At 35.2% G+C, this 23,731-nt stretch overlaps 1 protein-coding gene across 3 annotated transcripts in view; it reads left to right on the top strand.

Annotated features, from left to right (window-relative positions):
- The window catches only part of L3MBTL4 (L3MBTL histone methyl-lysine binding protein 4), a 598,737-nt gene that overhangs the window by 411,482 nt on the left and 163,524 nt on the right, over window positions 1-23,731 (top strand). For 2 of the 3 annotated variants that reach the window (XM_007487689.3, XM_056823686.1), the window contains one exon: window positions 19,686-19,756. The exons of the other annotated variant lie outside the window; for it this stretch is intronic. In XM_007487689.3, the coding sequence (XP_007487751.1) occupies window positions 19,686-19,756 (71 nt within the window). The remainder of the gene's footprint in view (window positions 1-19,685; window positions 19,757-23,731) is intronic. 3 annotated transcript variants of the gene reach the window in all.

Here is a 23,731-nt window from a genome sequence, read left to right on the forward strand (position 1 = left end):
TTCCTTTTCCAAAATAGACATCAGAACATTCACTTAGTCTAAGCACCTACAATATAAATATATTTTTTAAAGAAGTCTCTGCTCTATAAGAGCCTAATATCGAATGGGAAGAAGACATTTGTCTTTTCTTTTCACATTCTCAAATGTATAGCATTTAGTTTATATTAAATGCCTTTCTTTTTATACAAACTTGTTGAATCATGTCTTATCCTTTGTGACAAAGGTCACTAATATTAAAAATTAATAAGTATTTATTATGGACCTTATTACTGACTGCATAAGGTTAGCCACCAGTGCAATATTTCCTTCACCAAATAATGAGTTTTCCAATTTTTTTCATAGGGTGGCATTTCAAGTAATATTAAATTTGCTGTACCAGATACATTTTGAAATTGTTTTCTTAAATATGATTAATATTAGATATGATAGCTATACACATTATATTCCTAGTGGAACTGATATGACTGTCTATTGCTGTTTTTGGATATTTCTGTTTTTTTCTCTGTTAAAATGGTTTCCAATTTTATGATTTTATGACTTTTAGAATGAAAAACTTTTAATAGATTAATTTTTTTAGAACCATTAATTTTTTTTAAAACCTTACCTTCTGTCTTGGAATCAATACTGTGTATTGGTTCCAAGGCAGAAGAATGGGAAGAACTAGGCAATGGGGGTCAAGTTAGTTGCCCAGGGTCACACAGCTGGGAAGTGTCTGAAGTCAGATTTGAACCTAGGACCTCCCATCTCTAGGCCTGACTCTCAATCCACTGAGCTACCCAGCCTACCCCCTAGATGATCTTTTAAATAAGCTTTTCATGAATAATACAGAAATGGGTATCAAGTGATAACATTTGTACAACACAGTGGAATTTTTTGTCAGGTCTGGGAGGAGGAAGAAAAGAGGGGAGGGAAAGAAAATTAATTATGTAAACATGGAAAAATATTTTAAAATAAATATAAATAAATGAATGAATGAATTTATAGATAGACAGACAAACAATAAATAAAAAATAAACAAGCTTTTTAGCTAGTTGTTGCTAAGAAGAGATTCCATTCCATTCCATTCTAACTATTCTTACCTTTTTTTTTGTTTAACCCTTAACTTCCGTCTTGGAGTCAATACTGTGTATTGGTTCTAAGGCAGAAGAGTGGTAAAGGCTAGGCAATGGGGGTCAAGTGACTTGCCCAGGGTCACACAGCTGGGAAGTGTCTGAGGCCAGATTTGAACCTAGGACCTCCCATCTCTAGGCCTGGCTCTCAATCCACTGAGCTACCCAACTGCTGCCTATTCTTACCTTTTTGAATGTTGCAGACGGAGACCGCAGGGCTGGGAGAGTAGCAGAAGTAACCTATAGATCTCACTGGATGAGAGATGGTACTCTTTTGAAGGGTCTCTAATAACACAGCCTAATAAAGATACCTTTTCCTTCTCTATCTTTTTCTAACCAATCAACATTTTTTTCCTCTTTTGATTTAGAATATTTTCCCATGGTTACATGATTCATGGTTTGTCCCATCCCTCTTCCCTCTTCCCTCCAACCCCCTAGAGCTAACAATAATTCCACTGGGTTATACATGTATCATTGTTCAAAACCTATTTCCATGTTATTCATATTGGCAGTGGAGTGATATTTTAACATCAAAACCCTAATCATATCCCTATCAAACTGCATGAACATGAAAGCATAAATATGCTTTCCTTCTGCATTTCCATTCCAATACTTCTTTCTCTGGATGTGGATAGTGTTCTTTCTCATAAGTTCCTCTGCATTGTCCTCATCGTTGCACTGCTACTGGTAGAAAGGTCCATTACATTAGTTTATTCTAATGTTCTCCTGGTTCTGCTCCTTTCACTCTGCATCAATTGCTGGAGGGCTTTTCAGTTCACATGGAATTTCTCCAGTTTATTATTCCTCTCAACACAATAATATTCCATCACCATCAGAAACCACAATTTATTCAGCCATTCCTCAATCCATGGATACCCCCTCATTTTCCTTTTTTTTTTGCCACCACAAAGAGAGTGGTTATGAATATTTTTTGTACAAGTCTTTTTCCTTATTATTTTTTTGGGATACAAACCCAGCAATGGAATAGCTTGATAAAAGGGTAGGCATTCTTTTAAAGCTCTTTTAAAAGTTCCAAATTGCCCTCCGGAAAGGTTGGACCTATTCACAACTCTACCAGCAGTGTATTACTGTCCCAACTTTGCTACCTCTAATCCAACATTTATCACTTTCCTTTGCTGCCATATTGGTGAGTCTTCCAGGTGCAAGGTGGTATCTCAGAGTTGTTTTAATTTGCATTTCTCTAATAAGGAGGGATTTATAATACTTTTTCATGTGCTTATTTTGAACTCATTGTGTGAAAACTGCCTATTCGTGTCCCTTGGCCATGTGTCATTTACGGAATGTCTTGATTTTTTGTAAATTTAACTGAGTTCCTTATATATTTGGGAAATTAAACCTTTCTCAGAGAGTTTTGTTATAAAAATTTTCTCCCAGTTTGTTGATTTCTTTATAATCTTGGTTGCATTGGTTTTGTTTGTACAAAACTTTTTTTTTTTTGAAATAATAAAAAGTCGTTCATTTTACATTTTGCCGTGTTCTCTATCTCTTGGTTGCTCTTAAATTCCTACAGATCTGACAGTTATACTATTCTATGTCAATCAACAAATTTTTGATGATTATGACTTAATCACTATGCTAAGGATTGTAGAGGACACAAAGGACAAAGACAGAAAAATCTGCTCTTAGTAGAAAGAACACTTGATTTAGACTCAGGACAAGGGCTCAGTTACCAGCTCTTTGCTTCAGTTCCCGGTTGACCTTAAGGAAGTTACTTAATATCTCTGTACCTCAGTGCCCTGCACTGTAAAATATGGAGGTGATGATCTCTTGGGTATCTTCAGCTCCTCATCTTAGTTATGATCCTCTGAAGAAATAGCTTCTTCCTTCAATGACATCACAATCCTATTGGGTTGACAAAAATCACAGTTCAGGAGGATGGAAGAGTCTTAATTTTTTACAGGCAAAAGCACCATATATCCCCACCCACCCCCAACTCTCCAGTTTTGATTTAAGTTTTTTTATATAATTCCTAACCATAATAATTCTCCTTAGTGCTGATCTCAACACATGAGAGCATTTTGATACCAGTGGCTCTTACCTTGTCACTTGGTCAACAAACTTTAAGGCATGCTCACCATGTACACAGCCCTGAATTGGTATAATATCATGTAGTAGAATATGTGGTCCCTACACAAAAGAATTCCCATTGTACTTGGGGAGAGAAGATATGTATTCTGCTGAGGATAGTTTTCTCAGCCTCAAGTTAACTATCCTTTTGGACCCAATCTCTTCCCTGCCTCCCAATCCACTTCCAACTCTTTCCATAGACCTGTTTCAGCCAAACTGCCCTGTTCCTTTTGTAATCTTTTTTTTTTTAAACCTTACTTTGTTTCTCAGCATCAATTCTAAAACAGAAGAGCAAGGAGGGTTAAGTGACTTGATCAGGGTCCCACAGCTAGGCCTTTCCTATCTTCTTTAATAGGATGACCTTACTATATGTATAGATCATTTTCATAAGGCCCTTATACAGGTGAGAAAGTAGGCAGATAGGGGAGAAGTTGCTAATATATTTGTCAGTTGAAGCTTGGGGATATTAATAGCATTGGCAACTTTTTCCTGGTCTTTTGCACTTGATATGCTAAAAAAATCAGTCCCTCATCATTTTTATTTTTATTTTTTTAGTCCCTTTAAAATTGTCACTTCCTGAATGGATTTCTTTTGTATGTAGCTGGTTTGATCCAGCCACTCTTCCCTTTTTTTTTCTTAATGCTATTCATAGTTCCTCATAGGACATATTAGGTCCTATGGTGTTGAAGCCATATCCTGTTATCCCTGCTTCCCCTTCCAGCCTTTAATGTTTCCACACTTTTGGTTCCTCACCTGCCACCAATAAGCACACCTATGTTTTCTCTGTTCTAGGGGATGGGGGGAGCAAACCATCTTGCTGAATCTAACTATCCCCAATAGCTATCATCTTGTATCTCTCTTCCTCTTTCTTTGCTAATTTCCTTGAGAATGTTATCTACTAAGTGCTTTTATTTCCATCAGTTATTTCTAATATTTCTTCATTCTACCCTCCAACCTCATTATTTAACCAAACCTGCTCTCTCTATAGTTACCCGTGACCTCTTAATTGCCACATCTTATGGCCTTTTCTCAATCTTTCTTGATATCAAGATTTTCTTATTCCCTCTCCAGCCTTGAACTCTGTAAATCATCATCTCTTCTGGCATAAACTCTTTAGGATTTTGTGATATTATTTTCTCCTGGTCCTATGTCTACCTGTCCTTTGGTCTCTATCCCATCATAATCACTAACCATGGGTATTCTTCAGGGCTTTGTCCTGGACCATCTTGATCTCATTTCCTGTGGGCTTAATGGTCATTTCTATGCAGATGATTCCCAGATTTTTTATGTCTAGTTTTAGGTGTTCACCTTACCTCTAGTACTATAATGTTTGGGACATCTTGAAATGAATGTCTTAAAAGCATCTCCCTCTTCCCATGTCTAAAACAGAACTTAATCTCTTTTTACTCCAAACTCTCCCATCTTCCCAAATTTCCTCTTGCTATGACTGGAACACTGTCATTTTCCAGGTCTCTCAGGCATGGTGTCATTCTCTATGTACCCATACTCACACTCACCCCACATAATCTGTTTGTTGTCAAATCTTATTTTTACCTTCATAACATTTCTTTTATACATTCTTCTCTCCACTCATGTACTACCAGGCACTATGAATGGCAAATATCCATTTACTATCAATTTTCCCTTTTACAATTTCATCTATAAATGTTCTGATTTTATTGTTTCACTATAATCATTTTCTAATTCTTTTCCTTTTGCTTTTCATTATTTTTTGAAGTAATCCCAACTGCAATCTTCCTTCATCTTCTATGGCTTTTATTAATGAGTCTTTATTAAAGCATATTAGTATGTCCTCTGGTTGCCATGGCAAACAGATCCAATTTTGCCAATTGAGATGGAGAGATCTCTAACTTAAGCCATTAGTATGTATATCTTGGACAAATAATGAAAATAATCAGTAAATTTTAGGTAGCTATGTCACACAGTAGACAGAGTGCCAAATCTGTAGTTGGGAGAACTTTGGTTCAAATCTGACCTCAGATATTTCCTAGCTGTGTGAACCCTGGGCAAATCACTTAACCTTAGTTGCCTGGCCCTTGACACTCTTCAGTTTTAGAACTGATACTGACAGAAGGTAAGGATTAAAAGAAAATTTTAAAACTCCTCTAATTGATAATAAAGTATAGGAATTGAATGGAGAGAATTCTACATGTTTGGGAATCCTAGGAAGGAGAGTGTTTAGAAGAGTTGAGAAAAGTTGGGGTGATTTTGGGCTTGTTTGTTTATTCTTTAATGCTAGTTCTTTCCCCCCGAAATGATCTCCAATTTATTCTCTCTTTCTACGTTTTATATGTGTAGAGTTGTATGGATGTTGGCTTCCTGTCTTGAATATACAAGGAAAAACTGGATAATCGATTAAACAGTGTTTTGGGGAGAAGATACAAATACAGGGAGTTCAAGGAATGATTAAAGTCTGTTGAGTCCAAAGGCTCACCTTATCCTCTGAGATAATTTTTAAGTTTTTAAAATCACTAAAATATATGCACACCTTCCAATACTTTTGCATACTTTATATTGGTATATTAAATTCTACTTTCTGTGGCTAGAAATTATAATGGTAATAATTTCTGTAGTTTATTCATAAAGAAAATAATTTTGAGAGAGAGCCATCCCACCTCAGATGCAGCCAACTACCAACCACTTGAATATATTGTTATTCTAGGAGCACAGTTGATTCTAAATAATTCTGGGGACAGCTGGGTGTCTCAGTGTATTGAGAGCCACACCTAGAGACAGAGGTCCTAGATTCACTTCTGGCCTCAGACACTTCCTAGCTGTGTGACCCTGGGCAAGTCACTTAACCCCCATTGCTTAGCTCTAACCACTCTTCTGCCTTGGAACCAATGTACAGTATTTATTCTAAGACTGAAGGTAAGTTTTTTTTTTTTTTTAAAGAATTGCTATTAAGACAGATAGAAAGAGTTGGGTTGTTTTTTTTTTAAATAGAATTATGAGTTTACTCAGAGGACCTTGGTTTGTATCTCTATTCATTCACTCCCTATTGACTTTGGGCAAGCCATTCAAGTATCCGAAGCATTTTGTAGAATCTTAATTCTTTGTAGAAAGAAGGCAAACCTCATTTTCCTCATGTTGATATGAGGAGAGTTGGATTAGATGACCCCTAAGGAAGGTACTTTCTAACTCCAGATCTGTTCTTATGAGCCTCTCTCTCAAAATCAGTATCTAGCATTTCCTCATTTCCATGAGTAATAGGACTAACTTTATTGTCAACAGCCAAGATGACTCCCCAGTTCACTCAGTGCTATCATGACTGAAGTGCACTGTGTATTCTCAGTTTTCACATAACATATTCTTTTATAAATCTTATGTACTTCTCAAGACTTTCACTGGTAATAAAAATGGCTGGAACAGAGCTGTGGTAATTAGAGGTAATGGTATATAGTGGAAAAGTTCCATAACAAACTTGATAATAAATTGCACTGCCATAGGCCACTCCAGCTTGTTTTTATTCCCTAAATTAGCAATGATAAGATTGATTTTCAGAGTTCTAAGGACACAAGTTTGTTGTTTCACATACCAAACTAAGTCAGTGTAGAGTTGATTCATTAATTAATCAAATTTATTTCCCCATCTCGAGCTCTTTTTAGGCCAGTGGCCTCAATGTCCACATCCCAACCCCTACTTCCTAAATGAGGTTCATTTCTGTGCTTTTCCTGAGGCTTTTCTCCCCTACTTTCTTTTCATTTGCTACCTGTCTACATCTTAGGGAGCCTTCAAGTCTTATGTCCTTTAACCCTTTTTAGATAAACACAGCTTGTCAGTCTTTCTGTGATTCCTTTCAGGTTGTTTCTCTGACAAATATGGCCATTTTGAAGCAAAAAGTTCATTTGCTCATAAGGTCACAGCAGGATAAATGAAATGAATACACTCATTCAGTCCACTGTATTCTTGAACTTGAAGCCCATTCGTCTGGCATCGAGAATAGCCTGGAGATCTGTTTGTTGAAATTCTAAGTCAAAATAAGGTCATTAGAAAGTTCCCAGAAAAATCTTGAGTTGAAGAAACTAGGAAATTGTATCAAACCTGTAGATAATTCATCCTTTGCCATGTACATATTTGAAACCTTAGGAATTTAAGTTCTTGTTTATTGGGTTTGGATGACTTGGGAGTTCCTGAACTAATCTATATTTAATGATGATTAAATTGAATTCACTGTTAACTGAAGTCTAAGCCAGATGCCTACAAAAATCCAGACAGCAATTAGGGACTAGTTGTATATTAACTCTGGGTCAGAGTCTGAAAGGGCCTTCCCAATACAGCACACATCACCACCCTGGCCTTAGGAAAGCATCCATCCACAATGATGCTGATAGATCAGAAAACCCAAGAGAGGAACAGGAATTCTGCTGCTTTTCTGGTTCAATCAATTTTTTAATGAATGAGAAAATAGTGGTCTGAAATCCTTGATTAAGTTTTGGGTTGAACTTTATCAAGATTAAGATTGAATTGGCATCAGAAAACTGCAAGAGGCTCCATGGATTGATTTCAAGGGGTCCATGAACTTGAATGAGGGGGAAAAAATATACATTTGCACTGACTTCTGAGTAAAATTGAGCTTTTCTTTCAGTTATTTAAAAACATTATTCTGATCAGATAGTTTATAGTGTTAGACAGGCTCCTCAAGAGGTCTGGGATGAGTACCCCTGACTAGATGATCATTGAAGTTCCTTTCAGTATTAAAATTTTATGATTCTGTACCATTAAAAAGGATATATAGTTGGTGGGAAGCTAGGTTTCTCATTGGATTGATAGCCAGGTCTAGAGATGGGGAGTCCTGCATTCAGATCTGCTCTCAGATATTTCCTAGGTGTGTGAGCTTGGGCAAGTCACTTAACTCCCATTGCTTCACCCTTACCACTCTTCTGCCTTGGAAATGATACACCGTACTGATTCTAAGACAGAAGGTAAAATTTCATAAGGAAAAAAAAAGCGCATAGCAACCTCAACTATTTTTCAGCCATACCTGACCTAAAGTTCTAAATATAATGCCATGTTACACTGCTGAAATATAATCCAGGCAGTTTTCACTTATCCATTTTGTGATTTTTCCAGGATGAAGTTCCAGTCCTAGCTTGGCACCCCCACTGCCCTGGAGCATGCTCCTGGGCTGTCTCCCCTATATCTGGAGAGCACACATTGGGTAATATAAATGTAATTTTAACAGTCTGAACCTTAAATAAATAGAAACACAATGCTGCCAAAGGTGATATATTGCACACTCACAGCATATTCAATACTATAGTTCTTTTTTTCATTGTTCTCTGATTTGGGATTAACTTGCTTACTGTTCTTCTTTGTCACTATAACCTAAGGTTAACTACTTCACAAAATTTAGGAAACATTTTAAAACTATGGTAAAATGAACACATTGTTTAACTAGGGTCTAATAAAATTTTTGTGAATTATTGCAATCCATCCAACTTAAGCCCTGGTAGGCAAATAGTTATGTAATATTTATATGGGAAATGGGTGGATTGAAGAACAGGGGATACTGAAGGTTTTGTAATAGGGAATGGAAGAGTTGAAGGGAGAAAGGGAATATGGCTTCCAGTGAGGTAAAAGGAGAGAGATGCCCGCTGCCAGGAGGCTATGTTTTTGAAAAATGGGATTCCCAAAAAATGGGCCACTTATGATAGCCTGCAGGGATGTCTTCTCTATGGATTGATGCTGAAGATGCCCCACAGCAGGTAAGCATGGACCCTCCTGAGGGGCAAGCCTTCCCCCTAGACCAAGGTTGCCCAGTAGGGGTCCAATAAGGACCATTTCTAGTTGAATGGCTATCTAGATGTTCAGTTCCTTCTATGTCCCCTGAAATGTTAGTCCTCTTATCTGACTGCGATATTCAAATAAAGATAAATTTTAATAACAAGTTTGATTGGGAGGGTATGAGGGAAGAGGGATTCCCTAGATGAGGTTTGAGTCTCTCTCAGCTTTTGAGCTGAGGCCAGGCCTCACAGGCTAGTGGAGGATTTCTGTTATCCCGGTCTATGTTATATCTGTGCTAGCTTTCTTAATTTCAAAGTCTTAGCAGTAGACAGCGAGAAGAAAAGTTCTGATCTTCAGAGCTGGTTGGGCCTGTTTCTTCAGGCTGAAGCCCCTAAAGACTAGCCTTACAGTTCAAACTGTTTCCCTTAAGTACTTTTGTCGATGACAGGATCACAGGAATCCAGGGAGAACACATAGTTGGGAAAATCAGGAATAGAGCCACTTCTATCCAGAGCCCAGGAGAGAGCTCCTTCCACTTCCAGGCCAGGAAGGAAGTGCTAGTCACAAGACCAACTGCCATTCCCAGTTGCCCCTTCCCCCACCAACTGTCTATCTTGTCAATATCTTCTCTCTCTAATATTCCTTCTGTTGTTTGTTCCAACTCAGTGGCAGAAAGTCCAGAACTTGCTTTAGTTTCCCTTTCCATAGTTATTACTGAGTAAAAACAAAATAAGCACACTCAGACAATTCAGTTTTATGTTTTTATTCTTAAAAAGTCAGAAAACAGAACCAAATTATGGCCGCTGTATCTCCTATTGTAAAGGGGAGTCAATATTTTCATTCACTGAAATTCTGTTGTAGGAACTGTCACTACTGTGATAAATACTCATGGTCTTACTCATCACACCGAGGAGACCTGAACCCTTCATTAAGTGGGGTGGAACTTCTAAGAGAATGTCCCAATATTCTCTGCTTTCATCCAACCTCATATGGAATCTTGTATTTCATTCAGGGCACATCACTTCAAAAGTAAATTGATCATTTCCAAGAAAAATAAAATGTAAAAGGTATATTGATAATCTCTAGAGCAGTCAGGATAGTGAAGGGTCTTGAGTCCATGGCATATGATGACTGTTTGAAAGAAATGTATCTTGACTTACCAAGAGAACACATTATTATGTTCTTGTTGTTGTTGTAGTTTTTGGTCATATTTAACTTTTTGAGAATCTGTTTGGGATTTTATTGGCAGAGATACTTGAGTAATTCTCCATTTCCTTCTCCAACTCATTTTTATAGATAAAGAAACTGAGGGAAACAGGATTAAGTGATTTACCCAGGCTTTTTTTACCCAAGATTTACTTATAGCTAATAAATGACTGAGGCCAGATTTGAACTCAGGAAGATGAAATTGTCTATATTTCTATAGGCAAAAACGATTTCTTTTCTCTGAGATTTCTCATCATACTTTACCTGATCTCTAGTTATTTTACTCTTCCTTGTGTCATATTGGTGAATGAGAGAGACTGTGTGTCTATTTTCCTCCCTTTTCCCATTGGAAAAAATTAAAATTGAAAATTTTATTTCCAATTTATTTTCCAATAAAATTAGAAAAAAGTAAAAATGTAGCCTTCTTCCACCTGCCCCATTGTATTGTAAATTCCTTGAGAGCAGAATCTGTTGTTGATCTTTGTGAAACTGGAACTTAACATAGTTCCTTGCACACAAGTTAATGCTTGATAGATAGTTCCGTTTGATTTTTTGAATTGGGTGTCATAGAGCCATGAATTCAGAAAGAGCCTTTATTTTAGTGTTCCTTGCTCCTAATAATAAATGTTTGGGTTTTCCCCCAGTAATAAAAAACTTTTAAATGCTTTGATAACCTACTTAAGAAATAGAATCTGGTAAATAATTTAATCCCTATTTTTCTTGGTTTCTCCACCTGTAAAGTGGGGTTAATAATAGCGCCTACTTCCCAGGGTTGTTGGAAGGAGAAAAACACCCCCCCAAAATAGTGCCTGGGTCATAGTTGTTGTTATATAATTGTTAAGCTATTATTATTATTATTATTATTATTATTATTATTATTATTATTATTATTATTATTACCCATTCATTTACCTCTCCATCTATCTGTCCTCTTTCTATCTTTCTGTGTTTACCTACTTACTTACAATATATTCATTCTAATTTGGAGGATAATTAAGTTATAATCTTTTTGAAATAATTAAATTCATGATGACAAAAATATATGGGTTCAATTGGAGGTTACCCTTGGTTATCAAAAACAATGTTATTTAATAGAGCACAATTTCCAGAATATTCCTTAGAGAGGACAAGATTCATGCATAGACCTGGTGATTGACTATATGTACAGACATCTTTTTTTTTTTTTTTAAATGCTTACCATCTGTCTTGGAGTCAATATTATGTATTGGTTCCCAAGCAGAAGAGTGAAAAGGGCTAGGCAGTTGAGGTGGTGGGGTGTGTGCATGTCAAGTGACTTGCCCAGGGTCAAACAGCTGGGAAATGTCTGAGGTCAGATTTGAACCCAGAATATTCTTTCTCTATGCCAGGATTTAAATCCACCAAACCACTTAGCTGTTCCTTGTACTCTTGAGGACCATCTACTAAATTATAGAAGTATTGTAGTATATACTTAAGGAGAAAATGCCCACACCATCAAATTTACAGAACCTTGAAATATTGAAGTATATATAAATATATGTAAATTTATAATCATGGAAACAATGTTAACTTAGATTGAGTTATTGATTTGTTATTCATAGACTCAAAGATACTTTGTATTATGAGCTATTATATAAGAAAAAAAACAAGAAAACATTAAAAATGAATGTGTTGCTGTCTGGTATTTGAAGCATACCATTTTTGTTAAGAGGTATTTTAAATTATAGTACATATCAGAAGTATCTGGCAACATTTTATTTTTGGTAAGCTTTAAGCATTTTTTTTCTTGCTTTGATTTTCAGGAAATATTTTTAAAATTCTCTTGGAAATGTAGAAATCTGTATAATTTTGAGTATCTTATTTGCCTTCAGCCTTTAGACAATAAAGGAAATATATATTTTAATTAATAAAAATCTATTTTCCTCCCTTTTCCCATTGGAAAAAATTAAAAGTAAAATTCTTTTCAAATATGCATTATCAAGCTAAATAAATCTCCACATTGACTATATAAAAAAATACCTCTCTTTCTGCATTGTGAGTTCATCACTTTCAATTATAAACCTAAACAACTTTGAAAGAAAACTACCACTGCTTCCATATATAGAGTTAATATCCTATCTGTCCATGACTGTCTGTCCATCCATCCATCTATCCATCTATCAGCATAAGCTAACTGTTCTCTTCATTTTTATGTGTCCTTTAATTTGTTAAAAATCGTGTAGTATTTACAAACTCAACCTAAACAGAAGTTTTGAAAAGATAGACATTTGATATGTAATCATGAGTATATTAGGGGTTAACTCCAGATGGCAACTTAATGAGGCTAAAGGAGTTCTGAAGTCAGCTTCTAATCCTGCTTCTGTTGTTGGTTAATTCAGTGGTCTTGGCAAAGAAATAAATCCCTCTCCAAAGTTCATTTATCACATCTTTAAAAATAGAGTTTTGAATCAGATGGATTCTATAACCTCTCCCAGCTCTTTAATTCTTTTAGCTAAATCTGCTACAAGCTGCTCACATTTATATACTGTCTTACACAAATTATGTTATTGTGCAAGGCCCTCATTTTCCCATAATAAATGTAAATATGTTTATATCCCCCCCAAAAAATATCTGTTTAATCTACAACAAAAAAATGAGCAGGATAAAGGAGCCCAGGATCTTAGCCTCATATTTCTGTTTTCAGTAAGTAAGAAAGAAATTGGAGATTAGACCTTGTGGGTTTGGATGGAGAAGACATGTGGGGAAACAATCAAATCATATGACAGTGCAGGCAATCACTAAGTACCATCATGAAGCTTGAGTAGGACATTTTGGAAAAAGATAAATCTGCATGTATAAAATAGTCATATGCTAGTTTTTAAAGTCCTTGAGCTTCCCTTTTTATGCTTCAAGAGACTTATGATGATAAGCAGGGCTTTTAAATATAATTCCATTTCATCATTTGTGCTAAATGTAAAAACTATCACAGTTAGCCTTTGAAGAAATACAAATAAATAAAAGGCATAAACTGAATGTTACTGCTGCCTTCCTTGTGTCAGAAAAACATTTCCTTTGCTTCTCAAACAAAAATAGGTTTGAATTTTTTTTAGTACATTATTAGTATTATCTTTTCCCTTCTTTACCCACACTCTAACTAAGACTATGTAAATATTTAACAGACAAATTTCTGAAAAATAAAAGCTTGTTACATATGGCCTACTTTAAAGGTTAAATACATTTAAATTTTCTCCTCTTTCTTAAATATAGACACTCCACTTCTGAGTTATGGCTTTGCTCACACTGGGAAATTTAACAGTTGCCACAAGTCAATTTGAGTTGCCCTAGCATGCCACTGCCCCCCCCCCCAACACACATAAGTTATGCTCACTGCTTCATTATGAACTATGAGATTCTGAGTTCTCAAAGACCATGTTCTTCGAGCCCAAACTGTGACAAGTGAAGATTTTCAGATACAAGCCCAGCAAGGAATTGTGTTTCTGTTCTCTTATGACCTGCCTGGCTGAGTTCAGAGGTATATCACTGGAAGATCAGTTAGCAGGTATTGATTTTTATGGGCATATTAACTCATGAAGAATTTCTCTTGAACTTTCAGAGTTATAATATTCCTCAGTGATGGGAATATCCACTAATGAAATTACACATCTTTTTAAGTATAAGCTCTTAGATTGGCATCTGTGAACTTTTTATTATCCTTCAAAAATATTTTGAGTATTATTTATATATAATCAATTTCTTATATAATTTGAAGTATTTATATAATTCCTTCCTTCCTTCCTTCCTTCCTTCCTTCCTTCCTTCCTTCCTTCCTTCCTTCCTTCCTTCCTTCTTCCCTCCCTCCCTCCCTCCCTCCCTCCCTCCCTCCCTCCCTCCCTCCCTCCCTCCCTCCCTCCCTCCCTCCCTCCCTTCCTTCCTTCCTTCCTTCCTTCCTTCCTTCCTTCCTTCCTTCCTTCCTTCCTTCCTTCCTTCCTTCCTTCCTTCCTTCCTTCCTTCCTTCCTTCCTTCCTTCCTTCCTTCCTTCCTTCCATAAGTGAGGGGAGAAAATTATCGATTTTTTAAAAATTGATAAACAAGATCCTTTCTCCAACTCTTCTTAACTATATGACCATGGACCTCTGTTTCATCTGTAGATTTAGGAATAACACTAGTTATAATATTTGCCTTAAAAGGTTGTTGTGAGCTTAGTTGAGAAAATATGTGTTAAGATTATAGCACGGTTTATGGAACAATAGATTCTTATATGCTTCGGGTTCTAAAACATTATTATCAAACCTGTACCTCATCTATTTTTTTCTATTTTTTAAACATGACTGAATAATATTCATAAATACTTTAGTATACTTTGAAATCTGGAAATATAAGGCTTACTTCTTTCTTTTTTCTTTTTCATTATTTCTTTGAGTTGTCTTTACCTTTTATATATGTACCTGACTTTGATTTTTCTCATTCTGTGAATTATGTTATTTATATTGTGATAGGTAGAGCATTAAATATAAATACTTATTTTTAGAAATATTGTTAAACTTACCAGAACATATCCATGAACACCATCTTTCCAATTTTTTCAGTTTATAATTTATTTCCTAAAAATAATTCTATAATTGAGTATCAATAAGTTGCATAATCTTAGACAAATCACTTCAGGTAATTGGACCTGATTTGTAAAATGGCATTGTTCCACCAAATGTACACTAAGGGCCCTTCCAACTCTAAATTTATGATTGTATGTCAGTGAATGTATTTTGTTTTTTTATTTTATGGGTTTTCTAAAAATGGTCATTATAAGGCCTCAATTTTCTCATTGCATAATTTCTCATTTTCTCAAATGCATAAATATATGCATTTTCTGCATATATTTATAAGGTCATTATACCCTAGTTTATGACCAGTTTTTTCAAATATCTTTCTTATTTGAATTAAAATAAATAGTTTAAATATACTTATTTAGTTCCACATATGTATCAAATTATTTTTCAAATTATACTGTTCAATTTTATAACTTTTAATTTTTTTTAATATATCATATACTGCAAGTATGATTTTAAAATAACCCACCATTAATCTTTTTTATCTAGAGCCTTTTGCAATTTAATTTTGCGACCTTACCTAAAAAAATTTAGTTCTTAGGCCTTTAGGTGTACATATCTTAAATACTGGGGTTTTTTTTTCTGTCTGTGGTTCACTCAATAAGAATAGTGTTACCTCCATTCTCTTAGTGGTTTCCAATTTGAAATTAACTATCCTAATTTACTAACTATTAGCCCTACTTATCTCACAACATCTGAATTGGAGCCATCCATCTGTCTTGCCTTCCTCAGTCTTAAAGTTTAGGGGTGACATCACAGACCCAGCTTTCAACACAGTTCTTAAAATCTGTATCTTTATCTATCTGTCTATCTATCATCCCAGTGACCAGATTTATTCCATTAATTTTATAGAATATTTTCATTGGTTTTAAAAATATTGACTCTTTCTCTTTCCTCTTACCTTCCCTTGGGGGATTTTCCCTTTCAAGATTACTTATTTTTTCTTCCCAAGTTGAATATTTGAAAATTATAAGTACAAAAAGTGTATTTATGTTAAGTGCTAAGTATATTTCAATTAAACCCTTTTAGTTCATCTTCATAATACATTCTCCCTCTCACTACACACATAAAACATTCCATAGTTAAATTCATTATAAATGCTACAATCTACAATAGTATAAATAATGAATTTTAGTTGTGCAAACACCAATCCCCCTTTCTCATCTCTTTATACAGCCACAAATTATAATAGTCCTATTCATTTCTTGTTTACTCTAAAATATTCAGGGTTTTTCCTCTATTCTATTCTTTTCTTGAAATAATTCCAGACGTAACATATCTAATTTTGTTTTACCCACTTTGTTAAACCTTTATTGAGTTTTACTCTATGCTCACTGTGTATTTGCATTTAAACTTTGTTGTTCCCAGGTAGTATGACCTTTCTATAAATTACATAGAGTTCTGCTACTAGGTTAAGTGGAATAACAGACTTCTGGTTTTTCTTGTTTTTGTAAAAATAACTTTAAAACATTGAGTCGGCTGATAATACTCAATTTTTTTCCCTTCTGTATATCATCCCTAGACAGCTAAGTTGTACAGTAGATAGAGTACAAGGTCTGAAGTCAGGATGACTCATCTTCCTGAGTTCAGATCTGGCTTCAGACACTTTCTAGCTATGGGATGTTGGGCAAGTCACTTAATCCTTTGTCACCGAATCATTTGTCCAATGAGCATAAGAAATGGCATACTACTCCAGTATCTTACCAAGAAAACTCCCAGTACAGTCACAAAAAATTAGATATGACTGATATAACAGAATAACAACACAAATATCCCAAGTTTAACTTGATGGGAGATGTTTGGCGAAAAGTCTGATTTCTCCTCAGCTGCAGAGAGTCAGTGTGACCCAGCAGATGGAAATCCAGAGTTCATGATCCATGTCTGTCACCTGCCATGCTGAATCTGAGGAGATCCATTTAACCTCTCTGTCTTTTGTCTGTTGTCTAACTTCAGATTACTCAGAGGGCGGAACCATTTTGTAGAGGTAGGGTCCTCACCCAGGAGTTCCCCCAAGCAGCTAGCCAAGCAGTTGAGTGGACAGAGCAGTAATCCTAGAGTCCAGTAGACCTGAATTCAGTTATGGCTACAGATGCCTTCTTTCGGTGTGACTGTGGATGTATTTAACTTGATTTGCCTCAGTTTCCTCAACTGAAAAAATGGTGCTAATAATAGTACTTTGTTGTGAGGTTTGAATAAGATAATATTCATAAAGTACTTAGCCTAGAGCCTGGTACATTGTAGATACTTGATAAATCCTGCTTTTCTTTCTGTATCAATGAAATCTCAGGTCCAGTCTTTCTATCTCCATACTTTTGTGTATCATATTCTAATCTTTTTTCCCCCTACTCATGAGTGATAATAATCCTGTGAAATTTCAATTGGATTATCGAGTGAGGGAAGGGCAGTGAAGTGGCCCAGTGGATAGAGCATCCAGCCTGAAATTAAGAAGACTCATCTTCCTCAGTTCAAATCTGGCCTCAGACACTAGCTGTGTGACTAAGGGCTAATCACTAAACCCTGATTGTCTCAGTTTCCTCATCTGTAAAATGAGCTAGAGAAAGAAATGGTGAACCACCCCAGTTGATCTTTGCCAGGAAAGCACTAAATGGGGTCATAAAGAGTCAGATACAAATGAAAAACAAACAGCAACAATGACAACAACAAAAAACCCAAGCTAAGTGAGTGTTTTCTTTTTGCACACTCATAAGATTTTTTCTTTTTGTCTATGTGACTCTGGAATTTGATCACATTTTATCCGGACAAATTGAATCTGATATTTCTCTTTGAAGACTCTAGTGAATACAGTAGCTTTCCACTATGTGTGCTGATCATCTTATTTCTTAGATATTTTCTTGAGTAGTTTCTTGAAATTATGATGGTTAAATTCTTTTTCTTAGTATTTTTTCTAGATGGTCTCCTGATTTTTAGATAAATTCTCTGACTTCTGTCTATGCCTTCTGCCTTCTTTGATTGTGAGAAATCTCCTCCCACTCAGTCACATTGTCCTATGTACTTGCTTTGCTGAATTGCAAGTTGGCCTTCAGGCCTAAAGGTTTGATTTCTCATTGATTCCATTCCTTTATTGACAGTTCCCATTTCTTGGGTCATTGTGGAAATTAATCTCCTTTTTCCCCCTCCTGGTGTCTTTTCTTGTGAATCTTTTTATCCATGCTTTTTGTTCATCATGTCAGAGGTGGTCCCCCCCCCCCCCCCAGCTCCCTGCTGCTTATTGACTGTTATTTTCCTTTTCCTTATCTAAGAACTTGTTTTCTTTGGATGCTCCGCCTCTTTTCTCCCCTTCCTCTCACTTTCATTGTATTCAGGGATCTTTTTCTTCACACAAGATGAATTGAAGAACTAGGCTCTGAGTCTGTTTTATTAGAACTCTCCTCAGATCTTTTCTTGAAGAAAATATTCATTTTTAACACGTGAGAGGATTCCATGTAAGCTTTTAGTTTTTTTAATTTATTTTTATATATTTAGTGCTATTTTTTATTTTTATATCATTGAGATTTCCTCCTGTAACCTTTCCCCCCTACCAAAAGAGCTATTCCTTAAGAATTTTATTTTCATATTTTTTTTTCATTTTTTAATAGGCTTAGAACTAGAAGGGACCTTAGACACCATCTAATGTAGATCCCCTCATTTTCTAGCCAAGGAACATGGGGTCAAGGGAGGTTAAGTGATTTATCTGAGGTCACAAAGATAATAAATTATAGAACCATGATTATACCTACCTTTTCCTTGATCATCACTGTAGTCTTTTGAAATAGGAGCCTCAGGTATTATTATCTCCATTTTTATGGATGAGGAAACTACAGATCGAAAAGTTAAGTGATTTTTTTTTCATTTTCTTTTTGCTAGGAAGTGTCAGAGGTGTGATCCATATCCAGTGCTCTGCTGACTTCAAATCTTTTCTAATATTCCTTACTATCCTACTCCTTATAAAATATTAACTGTTTCTGCCTTCTAATTTTAGCACTCTTTTTATGTTTTTTCCCTGCATTACAATAAGTACATAAAATATGCTTGATCTTTGTGATTATATTCGGTTTGTAATAGGTACATGAGATTTCCCTATTGTAAAGGCTGCCAAAAGTAGATTTTTAATAGAAATTTTATTTTCAATGCCCTATTTGCAAAGAAAAATGTCTATAATATATGCAAAACCCATAGGCTTTGTGTATTTTATAACATTCAGATTTTTGCAGATGTTTTGTATCTACATATAAAACTTATCCACAATTATGCATAATATCATCTTGAAATAGTTTAAATTTTTAGATATGCTCTAAAATACATCTACCTGATCTGTTCATGGCATCACCTTAAGACATGTATGTAATCTTACCTCTTCCTCAGTTTCTCCTTTTACAAAACTGAGATAACCTTAGTTGTCAGAAATAGATACCTTGAAGTATTAGCCACTGTACTTTGTCCTGGTCAAACTATACCTGGGACACTTTAACAGAAGTTAATGAATTCTCCAGTATCCAGCAACTTAACTAAAGTTCCCATTTCCTAGTTATTCCAGCACCATATTTAATCAGCCCCTCTGAGATTTTGCAATACTGTAAAAATAATGAATTCTTGTAATTTAGCAACTTAACCAAAACCCCCATTTTTTAGTTGTTCTAGCACCATTTTTATTGTAACAACAGATTCTTACACCATTAGTAGCAATTGGTTCTTACCCAAATAGCTTTTCATTAGGCTCTAAAGAACATAGTTCCCCTATTGTAAGTGACTTTTACCTGTGATAATATAAGCTTTCCACCATTTCAGCATACTATCTAAACAAAACTTTCTTCTTGGCCTAAAAAAAAAGTTCAAGAAAAAATTAATGCAGCAAAATATCTTCTAATTCACTGCTGTTTACCCTGTGGTGTTTATTTAGATTCATGCTGCTACCATGATTTATTCCCACCTCACAGGATAATGAACCTAGATTTTATTTCTGTTCTTTGCCCAGACTTGTACAGCAGGCAAAGTGTCTGAAAATCAAAGGAAAAGAAGATATTGACTTGGATAATTTGTTCAGAGGTAAAACAAAAAACATGCTTTTTTATGGGGAATTTCTTGGAAGTTTTTGTTTGTCTGTTTAACTGTCTTACTGAGCTCTGTGGTGGAAAGAGCCATTTGGGCATAATGCATATACACTTCAGCTTTGAGTAAGCAAGCCATGTTGGGGTCCCAGTTTCATCAGTCATCAATAAAATACAAATATTGGTTTTAATCTTTAGATGATCTCTGAGGTCCTTTTCAACTCCAATATTTGACCGTTCTATAATTGCCTACACTGAGAAGAGTGTCAAAATACATATTTTATTAATAAACCGGACCAAGAGAGTATAGTAACTCATAGTACCATCTACTTTTGTCTTCTGCCCATTGAGCATCCTAACCAAAGTATCTCTAATATGTTATTGTAAAAGCTTAGGAATAAAGCATTTGTCCATATAACATCATCTATTGGGAGACTTCTGAAGTCCCTTTCGATGCTAAGATTCCCTGGTTCTGTGATGCTGGCTTAGAAAGGCAAGTAAGAATATCCTTGCTTTAAAAAAAAAAAAAAGCCCAAACTCTTAAATGGAAGAAGATATGTTTATGGGTTTAGCCAGAAGATATTTTTGTCAAATTCTCTTTCCAGTCAGGGCTCAATAAAGATATATTTTGTGTATCATTCGTCATATTGGCATAACAAAACAGTTTCTATTTATGTAGCTTTAATGCAAATATTGATGGAAAATATTATAGCTGATATTCCAGTAATAAGATGTCCAAAGAACTTGTATATTTATTACTCATCTGAACCTCATAACAGCACTGTGAGGTAAGTACTACATGCATTATCGCCGTCATTTTAAAGAGAAAGTTGAGATTTACAGAGGCTCAATAATTTGCCCAAGGACACACAACCAAGAAGCCTTAGACAAGGGAGTTATACCGGGGTCTCTCCCAGCCTCAAATCTAACACTCAGACCTCACCACCATGCTGGTCTCTTAAAGCCATTTCTGTATCATCGTTAATTAATCAGTACTTTTATCCCTCTGGATGAAGGGGATTTCTTCAGAATTGTGTCTACTAGAGCTCCATAGGAAATCTGCCTCTGCTATTGTAGATGAAAATGAGATGCAAAGTTTTCTGCTGGCTTAACCTAGAGTGCATGGAAATTAACACAGCTGTGTGGTTCGGCACTTCCCTTTCAAGAAAGCAATACCCATTAGACTATTCTAAAGAGAAAAAGAAAGTGTACTTGGCAGTCATTGAACGAGAGGGCTGGGATTCCTGCAAGCATGCTAGCCTATTTCTGCTCATCACAGTAGGGAGTGAAACGCAGCTTGTGGTCTAAGGAACAGCTCTTGATTGCATCCCAGTCACAAAGAAGAAAATGGAGGGCTGATAAAATACTGGGTCTCTATTATACACATGTTCTTTCTTTCTCTCTCTCTGTCTCTGTCTGTCTGTCTGTCTCTCTCTCCCTTTTGGTACCTCTCTCCCTCTCTCTCTCCCTCTTCCCCCTCTTCCCTCTCCCCATATCTTTCCCTTTTTCTCTTCCTCCTCTCTCTAAAGCAAAGAAACCTGTATATAGCTGACTGGAGAGTATAGCCCTATTTAAAAAAGAAAAGAAAACGACTAGAAAAGGGCATGGTCTCTTGTTAAAACCCTTCTTTTTAAATAGTTCCATTTCTGAAAAAATATAAGAGATGTTAAAAAAATACAAAGTTTGAAATAAGCTTTCCACAAGATTTAGAACATCTCTACAGAGTAATTATATGTTTTTATTAAAACACATAAACACGTGGGCACATGCGCACAGGCACCCAAACCTTTTTACAATTCACATAGTAAATGTAGTAATGAGGATAATCCTTATAAATAGAAATATATATTTGCATAATGCAAAAAATGAAATCTATTTTAATTATTCAGTACATACTTGTTCTTTTCATCACTTAAAAAAACAAATTCTTGGCCATATGTTTTTCTTTCTCAAGACATTTACTATTTTCTTTGAATATTTTAAGATCCTGGATCGACAGCTCTATGCTAAGAATTAAAAGTGATTTTCTGAACTCCATTGATAGGTTTGTGAGGACAGTGGATATTGGAGGACCTGGGTTCAAACTGTGTCTTTGCTTCTTAATATATATGTGACCTTGGGAAAATCTCATAACCACTTTGGGAACAGCTCCCCATCTGTAAAATGAAGGGATTGTATTAAATTACTTCTATATTTTCTTCCACCACAAATTTATTATCTTTCTAGCTCAGATTTAGGTAAAAAAGAGGTACCTGTACTAATGATATCTAGGAATGGAAATCTCTAAGTATTATATTATCTGTATATGGTTGTTCATATTAGAGGACCTTTCTTTTATCTAACCTAAGTGCATTTTAGTTCAGCTTAATTTCATTTTTCATCATTTTCCCCCTTCTACTCAAGGATGACAGTTAATGATATATTGCTGTCCCCAGTTCTTAGAATACATCTCTTCCCTTGTTATTAACTTGTGAAGAACAGCATGATTTAATTTTCTGTTTTTCTGAACACATGTTTTCATGATCAGGTGAGATTTTCTTTTTTTTTTTTAATTTGAAAACAACAATATTATTTAATTGATATAAAGTTACTCCTCAATGAGGAAACTCTCTCTACCCATGTACAGATTAGCATCCTTCCCATACCTTTTAATCTTAGGGAATTGCCTAGAGCCCTAAGAGATTTGAAAATCTGCCTATGGTCACATAGCCATGTGTTAAAAGGTAGGACTTAAACTGAGATCTTTCCTGGCTCCAAGGCTGACTCTCTATTAAATTCAATATGACTGTCATTAATTCTTTTTTTTTTCTTTTGAACCCTTATTTTCTTTCTTAGTAACAACTCCAAGACATAAAAGTGGCAAGGACTAGGCAATGGGGGTAAAATAACTTGTCCAGGATCACACAACTAGCAAGTATCTGAGACCAAATTTGAACTTCGATCCTCCCAAATCCAGGTCTGGCACTTTATCTACTAAGCCACCTAGCTGTCCCTTTGTTATTAATTCTTACAAAAAAAGGAAGTTTGTGGAAATAATAATGTCTATGCTTTTAATTGAAATAATTTTTATCTAGGATTTTTTCTCCATGTTGAACAGATTTTAAATTTTGAATTTCACTTTTTTTTTCTTTCTAAGGTGGTTTGTTCACTACAGTAGCTAGACTTGGCAGATATTATAAGAAATAATTGAAATACTACCAGATTTTCAGCCAGGTATAATTCTAAAAAAAAAAAAATCAGAATCAGTGCTCTTTCTTTCCCCAAAATAATGTATAAAAATAACCTTGGAGACACAAAAATTCTAATTAGGCTCAGGATTATAAAGATTTAATTAAGAAAGCCAGTTTTTCAAAAGGGAGTTCTGGTAGCAAAATGGACAGAATATGAAATTTAATAACAGGGAAATGCAACTATTCCTCTTGCCAGACAGTAATATAAGTTTTTGAGCAGTTTATCTAAGTATCAGTCAGCCCTGTTGGGCACATTTGGGATGGAAGCATGCTTGTGTAGCTATTTATAATTTTATTTGCCCTAATAAAATGGAGAGTGGAAGAGAATTTCAGTATCTTACTGGGAGATTGCATTATATCATTCACCAATCAGCCACATTGGACCAAATCACCATATAGAACAGTTCTTTGGAATATATTTGGAATTTTATTACAATCGCCATTTAATTTTCCTAGATTTGTTTAAAAAAAAAACTGATCCAAAATGAATAATATTTGATCTTTTACTTATAACACCAATTGAATTTGTCTTTAAAAAGTCCAATTGTAGTCATGAGTTTTTGGTGTTCTGCTCAATTAGAAATCCCCTCTATCACAAGTTTTGATTAACTTAAAAGTTGCTGATTGATAGACAAAGAAAGTTTGATTCATTCTTCACAACTACTAATGATGGCAATTTTGACACCCCAGGTTACTTAACTCCTTAGTACCAGCAACAGGAAAGAGGTTCAATTTTTTTTTCC

Source organism: Monodelphis domestica, chromosome 3 (genome assembly GCF_027887165.1).
Source record: "Monodelphis domestica isolate mMonDom1 chromosome 3, mMonDom1.pri, whole genome shotgun sequence".
NCBI lineage: Eukaryota > Metazoa > Chordata > Mammalia > Didelphimorphia > Didelphidae > Monodelphis > Monodelphis domestica.